General features: G+C 41.0%; 2 protein-coding genes across 2 annotated transcripts in view; both read left to right on the top strand.

Annotated features, from left to right (window-relative positions):
• The window catches only part of IFT74 (intraflagellar transport 74), a 32,252-nt gene extending 30,973 nt beyond the window's left edge, over positions 1-1,279 (top strand). Inside the window, exon 20 of the mRNA XM_042874205.1 lies at positions 684-1,279. Coding sequence (XP_042730139.1) covers positions 684-799 — 116 coding nt within the window. The 3' untranslated portion in view covers positions 800-1,279. The remainder of the gene's footprint in view (positions 1-683) is intronic.
• A 7,794-nt stretch (positions 1,280-9,073) lies between these two features.
• TEK (TEK receptor tyrosine kinase) overlaps positions 9,074-12,104 on the top strand; it is a 34,975-nt gene continuing 31,944 nt past the window's right edge. Inside the window, exon 1 of the mRNA XM_042873880.1 lies at positions 9,074-9,350. Coding sequence (XP_042729814.1) covers positions 9,299-9,350 — 52 coding nt within the window. The 5' untranslated portion in view covers positions 9,074-9,298. The remainder of the gene's footprint in view (positions 9,351-12,104) is intronic.

Genomic DNA, 12,104 nt, shown 5'->3' with positions numbered 1-12,104 from the left:
TGATGTGAAGCTCTCTGATGAGCTGCAGCTCACCTCTGCATGGACATGGTCACTCCTTGGCAGGTCATAGGACTCAGCAGAAGAGTTTGCTGATAGTAGAAAAATAGAATTGCAGCCCTTTCCCTCTGTGGAGGAAGCTATGCAGGAATATTTTCTTAAGGCAAAAAACATTGATCCTATTACATTTTAAAAAGAAAAGCTTTAAAAGAAACTAAGAGGAAAAGAACATGCAGGATATTAAAAGCTCTTCCTAACATGCTGTAATGTATTACCTACTTTTGCAAGCAGATTCTTACACAGAGTTGCACATCTGTTTCTGCTACTGTTTTCTTGCACAGGGATTTTTCTGCCCACAGATCTGAAGTGCCAAAACATATGGCTTTTAATAGCCAAGTGCCTTGGAATGGTTTTGTTTGCAGCATAACAGTGGGCAGTCTTCCACATGAATCCTATTGCCTATGTATATGAAAACAAAATTGACTTGCCATCTCTTATCATATTTGGCACGAGATGGCAGCTAGTAAATTGGTGCAAATCCTTTACATCCAGTTAGAATTTTTTCCATCATTTGCAACTCTTGATAGTTTTTGCAGAAGGAAACTTACTGTATTATGTTTCCCTTATGATCTCTAATTATGCTAATATTTATACTGGCAGCTCGTTTCCTTAATTCTTTAAATCAGTCATAGCAACAAAAAGTCAGGAGAGCAACTACCAGCCAGTAAGGAAGAACGTGAGAAAGCTGGTCACAGAATACAACAAAGCACTCATAGAAGCTTTACAGAACACCAAGAGCTGAACCCCAGCACTTCCTTCCTGACCCAGTGGACCAACAATGAGTGATGTGCACAGGCAGCTCAAAAAGATGGACTTCTGAGCTCATTAGCTCACCACTGCTGTGATACATGTTCTTAAAAATATTTTTCCAAGTTTATAGAAATCTTAGGATTTAATAGTTCTACTCTTTCTGCAACGTTTGAAAATATTCAGAAATAAGCTTCTGGATTTAGAAACATATAGAACTAAAAAGGAAATACTCCACAGTAACTGTGAAGTCACCATAATATTTTACCGAGGCCTGTTGCTGGGTTGCATCTCAGATGTGAAGCCTCAGTCTGCTTTACACAGTGGATGTGTAATTATCTTTTATATCAGTAAACCTTCCCTATTTACATACAGTTTATAAGAATAAAGGAAGCATCTAAGGATAGCAAGCATCCTCTTAAGTCAGAATTGTTTCATGTTTTAAAGTCTTAAAATAAAAGCAAATGTTCTTTAAGGATCTGTCTGCAATTTTTCATTTCCCACTCAAGAACTGATTAACTTCTAAGGCATGTCCTTATTACATCTTCAACATAAGAACATGTGGTAAAATTTGCAAAATGCAGCTACCATTAACCGTGTGCAGAGCTCTTTGATTCTGTGGTATTCACCAATAAAGGAAGTATTTTCTGTGTAGTTTTTTCTTCGGCAGGTTTCAAGCTGTAGTGTCATACATAAATTCAGTTTCTAGAAAAAACATGTTGAATAGAGGCTTAAAATACCTGTAAAATAGTTATAAACTGCTGATAATTTCATCTACTTTGCACATTGTAAAATAGTGCTGAGCAGAGAAAAAAAGAGTATTAGGTGTGAATCCCAGTCATACAGTAATCTTAAAGAACAGTTCAAACCAGAAGAGGGGGGGCTGTATTACTACTGACTTTGAAGAGTTCTGCAGAAGAAGTGCAGCGTGTGCTCTACTTCATAAAACTGCAGCAGACAACATTCTGTTAAAATAGAAGTTGTGTGTTTTTGTCTTTCAATTTCTTCAAATCTGTGATTGCTGTTTTCAGCATATGGGAGAAGTATGTAAAACAAACATTCTGATGATTCTTGCTGAGAACACTGTGTTTCCAAATTCAGCTCAGTAAATGCTGTTGCTCTCTAAATTTATGTCTGTATAATATTTAGTTATAATGGAACAGGATTTCTATAAACTAAGGGATGTTATCTAGGGGAAGTTCCCACTAATGTCTCTTCCTTCCTGTCAAAGTTTCAGCTATTCCAGAGAGAGCCCGTTATTTGTTGAGATAAAGTTGAAGTCTAATATTCTCACCAATCAAACCATCAACCAGTGAGATCGTCTCCTGAATTCCACTTGTTCTACAATAACATGGTTTAATGAACAATGGAAAGAAGCAGCATGCTGAATAAACAGGCTGCTTTAAATTCTCTTTTACTCAGGGCAGGGAAGAGTTTTAGTCCTTGGCAGCAATTCTGTAGGATAGTGGGGTAAAGTTTATAGGTTTTTGTTGTGTTCCCCAGGAGATGCCTGTCATAAAAATGTTTTCTCTAAAATGCTGATTTGTTTCTTGTTCTGTTGGAAGTATCCAGATTGCCTGGTTCTGTCTGGGAATCTTCTTGATTGTTCCTCCGTTTAACAAATCACTCTTACAGTCTTAGTCATACTTCTTATAATATCCCTGGCTGAAAAAACTGACAGGTTTGGAATGAATGAGCCACAAAGGGAGCATTTTATCTCCTGGTGGGAGATTAAATGTACTCATTAAGAAATCATTCCCAGTTGTGACCTGAGATCACTGCACCCATATCTAGTTTGTTTCTAATGTCGCACTTAACCTCGCTGTTCTTTGCAGTCAAGTTTAAATACCAAACACACAGCATTTTTTCCTCCAGAGCTCCTTGTATATCAAGTCTTGTAATTCAATACATGGTTCCTGTTGTATGACTGTCTGTTGTCTATTTTATGCTACGCCTTCACAGTGAGGCGATGTGGATTAAGTAGCAGCATTTATGCAGTGAAGAAATGTAAAAGCTACTCTGCTCATCTGTCTTACAAGATCTGAGTAAAGGGAAGGATCACCTTCTGGGCCCACTGAAGACAATGGTATTCCTAATGCAACCAAGGATTCTGTTGGCTTTTTTTTTGCTGTGAGGGCACACTCCTCTCTCCTGGCCAGCTTCTTGTCCTCCAGAACCCCAGCAAAGCTGCTTTCCAGCCAGTCAGCTCACAACCGGTGCCGGTGCCTTGGCTGCTCTCAGGTACAAAAATGAACATTTACTCTTCTAGAATTCCTTGATGTTCCTCTCCACCCACTTCTACAGCCCATCAAGGTGTTTCTGCCCAGAAGCATGCAAGCCTATCAGCCATTTCTCCCAGATTTGTATTATCTGCAAACTTACTGATGGTACACTCTGTCCCATCATAGAGAACACTTTAAAAAAGGATGGTATTGGCACCATTGTGCACCCCAAGAGCCTCCCTCAGTCACCGTGAAATATAAATGTCATTCACCAGCTTCTCCATGACTTGCAGGTGCTTCCAGCAGGCCCCACTGATTCGTGGACATCCAGTTTCCTTAAAATCCTCCACGTAATTTGGTCCTTCTCCAGGGAAATGCCACTTGGATGTTAGGATACTAGGAACGATGGTCTTTCACTCCAAATCCCACTTTGGTGACACACTGCATGGAAACAGCCATTTCAAACTTAACATCTTGCAACATCTTGTCCTCAAGACCCTTTATAGCCCTCCTGCTAGGTACCTGCTGTGAATGAGCTCCTTAGAAACATATTCACCTCATACTGATAAGGCACCTGGGTGGGTTGAATATGGCCATTGTCTGGAATGAAAAAAAGGGATCCTGAAAAAAATAATAACACCAAAGTTTGCATGATGAATACATCCACAGTATATTCCAGCTGAATACTACAGACAGTAGTAGATGGCAGCTCCAGCCAAAGCAGCATTACAAAATGCAGGTTAATCAATTTGAAGGAGATCTGAATGATTTCCAAAATGAATAGTTTTCATATTTTCTTCTCCATTAAGGAGGAAGGGAGCCATTCAACATGACTGCATAGATGATCAGAATTCAAATCCCAGCTTTGATCAATCATTTGTTGGCATTGGCAGACACTTGGAACAGAGAAAAAAGTTCTTGCCCTTACTTGCAGCTTGTATTGCTGGTTTTCATTTCAGGAAGGAGAAGTAACCAGACAAGATGCCAAATCTGTGAAATGGAGGAAGCCTCCCACATTTTTAAAAAATGAGCCAGAAATGTAAAATGACCTGCTCAGTTTCCTCTTGTGAAATGAATTCCTTGAAAGCTGTACTCATTAAAACTGACTGATCTTGATTCACTGACCACTAGCATCTTTGGATCAGGCTCAAGTTTTCTGCTCAGCAGCAAAGAGTAAGTAAGGTGCAACAGGTTTCTCTTGGTCATAAAACATGAATTTGCCATAGAAACTACTGATGGGCCGAGGGGGACTCAGCACATCTGAAAACCAGAAAAGAGAAAAAAGGACATGGTTGTAGTAGGAAGCATTAAACAGTATAGTATTCACCCCAATAACCATATGCAATAGATGAAATTCCAGATTAAAGCCTATATTTTTCAGTTCCCTTCCTGTTCATTATTTTTCTGCTAAATAAAATGAAGAGAGGATGTTTAACGGCTTGGACTTGTGCTCAGATCTGCTGTATTTAATCGTTTTCAGAATCACTGACATAAGCATGAAATACTGAAGTCCTTTTTCTGTACATAAATTAGATTTTAAGTTCTGAAGAAGGGACGTGTAGTTCTCTCACACAGATAGCCAATTCCTCACTAAGTTGCGCTTGCTGAAGGCAGGTGACCTGTGCTGTTTTTTTTTTAATACAGTACTTTGAAAAAGGGAGAGTTCATATTTTGGGAAAAATGTTTGGCAGCGTAATGAATGAGCTAAGCATAGACTCACATCTTGGGTGAAGTCAGTGTAAAGTTCAGTTACGCAGTTAACCAAAGTTTTCTTGAGAATCACATTAAGAGTGGGAGATGATTTCAGAGGGAAATAATGGATTCCTTTCTTCCTTCAAGATGTATCATAGCATCTCCATTTCCACACTGTATGAAGAAAAATGAAGAGAAACAGCAATAAAAACAAAGGAGAAAACAACTGTGTTGCAAAGCACTGACATCAAGGGTGCAGTTTTCTCCTTTTCACACAGGCATTGAAATAACTAGCTCAGTTACTTCTCACTTATGCTGGTTCTTCACTACTCATAGTGTTGTTCTCCAAGAAGTTCTTGAAATATTGAAATTGTCTTGAAGTTGTCAGTCCCTTTTATCAGCAAAGAATTAAGAAACAAGAATTAATTTCTCTTCTGCGCACAAGTGGTCACAATAAAACCTGCACAGAGCCCATTTCAGCAAAATACAGGAGGCTCACAAAGCATCCAGAGTACAGGCATCTGGCCTTAGTCAAGCTGATGTCTTTCACAATGTACTGATACTGCGGCTTTGAAGGACTGCTCTGTTCTTTCATCACTTGAACCTTCCTAACACTTGAGAAAAACCCGAGGTTTCCACAGATCCATTGTAGAAAATGTCCTTTCATTTCACTCACAAGGCAGTCACAAAAGCAAAACATCACTTTGACTAAGGCATGTTTTGTATACAGTGAAGGACTTTTGACAAGAAAACAAAAATGCTGAGCAAAAAAACCCATCCTAACTATGTAAATAAACTTGAGAAACAGGAGAAAAAAGCATGAAATCAAGGCACCTCCTCAGCACAGGTCCCAAGAAAGAGAAAGAACTGCCAAAAAAATATCCAGGCTGCTACTTTTCCTTTCCACCTTAAAGTTTCCCTACAACCACCACTACAATACGACCAGTTCCTCTACACTTTCCACACTGGTATTGCTCATCTTTTAACTACATACTGCAGAAGTCTGCACCTCCAGTTTCCACACTGTATGAAGACAGATCCCTCTGGACTGCAGCACAATGCTCATGCCTGGCTGGCCTTTCCTGCTGGCCTTTCCAGGTGGGCCAGGATAAGTCCAGGACAAGGCAGCAATGGCTGTGGTTAACCGCAGTGGTGTGCGATGTTCCATGGAGCAAAACAGGGTCTGTTTAAGAAAAGAAGCCCGAGCTCTGTAACTTATGATCCTTCTGCTTCACATTAGCTGATTACCGTGAGTAAGAATTCCTGAAGGTGCTTTACCGCCTCTTACTGTCACATATTAACATCAAGTCAAGGACAAAGCATTGGCTTGTTTCCAAAACAGCATAATGCAGCCAGACACTCCAAGAGGATATGTGCTTTCTGCTAACACATCCACCTGATTAAAGAAGTGCAGAGTGGCATTGTTTCTTTTTCCTCTTCGCATATCTCCATGCGCTGCAGCATGTATGAATGGGCTGTCCTTGAGACAAGCGTGCTGCTTATCTAAAGAGGAAAGCCTGGTGTCAGGAGTTCACAGCACTTGACATATCGTAAAATTAGCCTTCAACAAACAGAGTTATGAAAACCAATGTTTAATGTTAGCGTTATATTTACATGTTCAAAGACAGTTTGTTTTCCTGCTTTAATAGTTTAAAAACTCTTGCATGCTATGTTGATGGGTATTCAGTTCTTCGTGTGCAAACCAACAGCTAACCACCAACACAGTCAACATCCCCAGGGAAGCACTTCAGAAACCACATGGGCAGGAAGCCATTCTGAGTCTCTCCAGACACCTTTAGAAAAGCAGAAGGGTGTAGCTTACGGGGTGCTAACACTGCTACAAGACTCAGTGAGGACATGCCTGTGGCTTCACTATATTGACCCATCCAGAAGCTAACAGCTTCAGTTGACTCAGTGTGCAACAAAACATGGAGTAAGTCAGTGCTGTATTTTTGACTCACTGATACCCTCACTTTCAGCCCATTTTCTTTTGCTGATGATCTGGTGTTGACAGAAGGCTATTTCTAGTTCTACTCTTTAACTGTGGCTGTAGGCTGAGATTTAAGATCCTCCTGTTTGTAGATCCATCATCTTCAGCTGAGGACTGGACAGTACAGGATGGACAAGCACCGGGGATCCTGCTGTCACGTTACTGCTGCCTGCTGAGGGGGGCAGACAGTCCTACCATTTCTGTGTCTTTCAGTAGTCAGAGGGATGAACAGACTGTAGAGTTAACAGAGCACATGACAGAAAACAAGTATAGCCACTGTCAAGAACCCTCAGTGTCTAATTACCTGAAGTGTAAGTATCAAACCATAGAAGGGGGGCTGGCAGACATGTATGAGTAAATCAAGATAGAACAGTGGAATCCTTTAAACTCTGCAGTCTGGCAATAGCTTGTAATCTGATTAATTTTAACTTCAGTGGAAGCAATAATCAAACTGTGATTTAAATGTCTTCCAAACAGAAACAAATATAAGATTAAACTCTTATTATAAATTATGTAATTGTTTGCTGTTTGCTGAATCTTTTCAGCAACTAATACGTATGTATATATATATGAATAGATGATATTCTGCATGTCTTAAAAAATGGAATGATACAACGAACCAAAACAAACAAACACATGAACCAGCTGAAGTTGATATCCCAGTCAAATTCTGACTCAGATAACTCGATCTTTCCTCTCTTCCAGCTTTAGCAAGACTCTGCAGTCTTTTAATATATATGAAGTATTGCAAATTGGGCTGGTTGCTCTTATGCTTGAGTTAGCCACATTGCCATAGGATATTAAATGACCAGCAGGCTCAATATAATTGTTTTTTAAAAAGTGGGTTTCCACTGTAGCTGATCCATCTATTTAAAAATCGATGTCAACAACAGCCCACAAGCATTTTCTTCCATCTATGTTCATTACAAAAGAAAGAAAGAAAGCAAGAAAGAAAGAAAGAAAGAAAGAAAGAAAGAAAGAAAGAGCAAGAAAGCAAGAAAGCAAGCAAGAAAGCAAGCAAGCAAGAAAGAAAGAGAGTCTACTAAATTCAGAATCACAGAATCACAGAATGACAGCCTGGAGATGTGCAGATGTACGTCCTTGACTAATGTTGGTTGACCCCTCATTGCTCGGCAATTAAAAAAAAAGAAACTGAGGGAAGGCCAAATCAGAAGAAGGTTAAATGAGTGACAGAGCAGAGATACCCACCAGATGGGAAATGTGATAATACTCAGTTCCTGGCAGTACACAAAGTGTTGTGCCACAGGAGGGACCTATACCAGAAGGTTTATATTGGCTAACCTGCAACTGTAGTTTGAATAATCACCTCCTCTTTGTGTCTAATTGACGAAGAAAATGTTCTCAGAAATCAAGTGTGGAGAAAATATGCATGTGTGCAGAGGAACCAGACCTAGGAAACATCTTGTGTTCTGTCTCCTTAAACCTTTTAAATGGATTTTTAGTAGTGTGCAGACTTCATTCTGTTTTTGCACTCAATCTGGACTCCTATATGGATTGGTTTGTGTTTTATTTTTGGTTGGGTATGAGGAACATTGAATCTTCTGTGGGTGCTACTCTGCTATCCAGGTGTCACTCAATCTTCAGTGCCAAGAAATTCCTTTGTAAAATCTGCAGCAACTGCAGAGTATATCTTCGTAAGGAAATTAAATCAGGGTATGATGAACCCACACTCCATTTCCAAAATGATGCTAAACATTTTTTTTTCCATACTTGTGTAAAAGTCATTCTGAGTGTTAGCGTCTTGGCAGAGCTACGGGGCTTTCAAATTCTACATTGTCAAGGGTTATATTTAGTGAGCTGGCGAATATGATTGCCATTTATTTGAAATAAGTCAATTTATCTGGTGCTGCCTTTCCATGTATTTCATTAATTATACGTAGCTTTTGTGGTTTTATTTTGTATTTTTCCTCATGTTTACTTCTGAGTTTTGAGGCCCCCCCGGAGTGAAGTGGCATTTGCTGAAGTCATAAAAACTCTGGTTATGATTTATTACCATGACAAGTTTTCAGTCTGTTTCCAATAGTCAGATGCAGAGAAAAATAGTTTCCAATGAAGCACACCGACTAAAGGAGTAGTTGGCTGGATTGGGGCTGGTGTTGGTCTGTGCTGGATTCAACTGGTTGCTTCGTTAGGGTTTGCTTCATGCCTTTATTACTGAGTGCTGGGATGCTACTCGCCTGTCGGGGGATGCCATCACTGTTCCTGTTTTGCTGGCTGCGACCAGCCGCTGTTTTCTGCTCCTGCAGCAGCTCCTGATAATTGTTTTGATGTATTGCTGGATGGACGGGGCTTGCACTGCCCTGTAGTCCAGCTGATATAAAAAATGCCTTTAAGATCCTGCCTTTCCCATCCTAATCTACAAAGGAAACAGGAAAAAGGAACTTAAACTCCCTGTACTCAGACAGCAATGAGACTGTTCCAGCCTGCTCCGTTGCTGCAGTTCCTTGCCCGTGTCTTGTAAACACGCTGCAGTCCAGCATGCCGGAGCAGAACCACTGGTAAAATTTTGACCAGGGGAAGGATACTCCATGAGCTGCTGTAAGAACTGGATGGATATATTTTGGAAAGCATGGACCCTTTGGCACCTCTGGTTCTCTATGGATTCAGCCTGATTATTTCAGGTAAGCATTTGCTTTAATATCTACAGCTGGCCTGTCACGCCCTTCTTGCTTCCCAAGCAATGGGTGGGCAAAACACACAACTCCCCACTCCTCACACTGGGAATCACTTTATTGATTAATTACCTGCATCTGCTCCAGTATGATCACTTATCTCTGTGAGTTGTTCCCAGAGCAGGCAAAGGGAGGAGGGCTGGAAGCAAGGTATCAGGGAGTGTGCTCTGTATTCACATCTGTGGCTGTCTCTTCCTAAACACTGAAGTCACTTGTTGACGCACACGCTCACACTGCAAACTAGATGTTGACTCTTTCTGTGTCTTACTTTGTGGCTGTGCAGCAGGAAATGTTGGCACTTCCAGTTATTCCAGTGTTAGATTTTAGATAAGCTTTCGGTCAAGATTCTGCAGTTGGAACCTAGATGGAAGTCAGTGAACAAAAAGGCTGGAAATACCCATGTTGTTTAAGACTAATCAATAGAACTTTAAGTGCAACTGAAGAACAATTCAGTGTTAACAGCAAATATGATTAGTTATCAAATCAGCAGCTCGTCACAAGAGACAAATGCAATAAAGCAAATCTTGCTTGTAGAACCTGGAACGCTAATGTTAGAGATTTGCTGCTGAAGCCATCAAAGACAGAGTACTGAGGAAGCCTGCCCCTTCCTGAGCTGCTGCCAGTTGCTCAACTTTTAAGCATTACTATCTCCACCCATATTTTGATACTCTAGAGAGTTTCTTCAAGGAAATCTGCGAGGGAAAATCTGCAAAACAAAAATACAATAGCTCTGAGCTCACTCCTTAAGATGTAAAGGTGCACATAGGTCCTTCTAGTCCATCTCCAAGTAAAAAAGTTAGATGCTGTAAAACAGCATATTGAGCTGCACTGAAAACCAGAAAGTAGCATGAAAAGGCAGAAGTCCTCACTGTAGTGTAACTCACTTTACAGTTTCAAATTTTCACAACTAGCTGCATCTTACTAGCTAAGTGACATTATGAACTAGTTTCTTTGAGATGTCACTGAATTTTTAATTACTTTGACAGTGAGAATATGCAGGAGATTAACACAGGCAAAAAAATTAAGTGCTTAAAATCTGTTGAATGCGTGTTTGTGAGTATTTTTCTTTAGCCATTGCTGCAGTAGATTGTGGTTTTTTTGCTAATTCCTATTCTCCAGCTGAAGTTTCATGACCGCTTAGTGCTCACTGATCCAAGCACGGCCACAGCCTCAGGAGGCAAGGCAGCACTGGTGCTGCTGCCATTATGGGCAGAGAGGGAAAGAAAGCCCAGTTCACCCAGCTCTTTCCCTTTTCCCTGCTTGCTATAGAGAGCAAGTAATTTTCATGAAGCCACGACCACGGGAGAAGCAAAAATTTGGCTATGCAGATTAGCAGCGCAGACCGCAGGGCACGAGGAGCCGCCCGGCGCAGCCTTTTCCACAGGGGCTCTCCGGGTTAGGTGTGTATCACAGTCACACCCGTCTCAATAGATCTGTCAGCTTTCCCGCTTTTGTTTGAGAATGATATCATGTTTCCTGGGGCGAGCGCGGGACGACAATGCGAGCCCGCTTTGCTCCAGATACCACAGGCGGAGCTCAGGAAGGCGGGCAGACGCTGCCCAGCAAGCAGCAGAGGTGCTGCAGCCTTCTCCCAGCGGTGTGGGCTGCCCTGGGCCTGCCTTTGTGAGGCTCCAGCTGCAAGGAACGGCCTTTGGTTTGTCTCCTAACTTTAATAGCGTTACCCCATTAGCAGACAGATCTGAAGGCCTGATTTGGGTGGTGATATTCAGTACCTGCTTGCCAGTGCTGCAGTGCAGCCTCTGCTGACTGCACGCCACAGAAGTGCTCACCTATTCCACAGCACACTTTCCTGTAGCAGGCCCACCAGTTCTGCAACAAGGAACAAATATCACAGTTTGTCTCTTGCTTGCTGAACACATCCTCAGATGGTCTGATGTTTGCTGTCGGCTTCTTGCAGCGTGCTGGCTGTCAAAAGCGATGTGTGAGTGCTGCTTTAGCAAGATGGCCTCCTCTGGTAAGAGGTCTGTAGAAATCAGCAATAGTCAGAATGAGTTTCAAGCACTTTTCACTGACTATTTCTGGCTTGTCAAATCTCTCTGTTCTCAAAGAGAGAAAGAATCTTCAGTGCTACAGCTCTACGATACCAATAACGTTAAATGCAAAAGGTTGCTAAAAATACTGGATTTCTTATTTTGGGGGTAGTTTTGATTCAGAATCCATGTATAGTAAAGACTAACAAGGTTACCTTAGTCTTTTAAAGGGTAGCAGTGAAACTAACAGTGCAGTTGAATTTGATGCGACCTGTGTATAATCCCTATAGGTGGCTGAGCTTTCTTTAGGATCAGTAGGTGTTATCGTGAAAATTATAGATATAATTATAAAAGTCATCATTATTATATGATTCATTTACATGTTTAGAAAACAAAGCAGCTTTGAACATACATTACCAAATTCACACAAGCACATTTATGATGGTGTATGCTCTTCAGAACTACGAAGAGATGGTAATTTCTGGTTGCAGAATAGAAAGTCCTAACAACTCTGTTTCAAGATTTGTTTCTTCTTCCTGAAGCTTGACTTAACCTATAGAAAACCTACATTTTCTCTTGTGCACATTACTGTACTCTTTCTCAAAATGTTTGTGCTCACAGAACCACAGAATGGCCCAGGTTGGAAAGGACCTCAGGGATCATGAATCTCCAATCCCCCTGCCACATGTGGGGCCAACCTCCACATTTAAAA

This window comes from Lagopus leucura, unplaced genomic scaffold (assembly GCF_019238085.1).
Source record: "Lagopus leucura isolate 7727_CA_CO unplaced genomic scaffold, USGS_WTPT01 Super-Scaffold_54, whole genome shotgun sequence".
Lineage (NCBI taxonomy): Eukaryota > Metazoa > Chordata > Aves > Galliformes > Phasianidae > Lagopus > Lagopus leucura.
The sequence above is the reverse complement of the archived record's forward strand: the minus strand, read 5'-3'. Positions and strand labels throughout refer to the sequence as shown.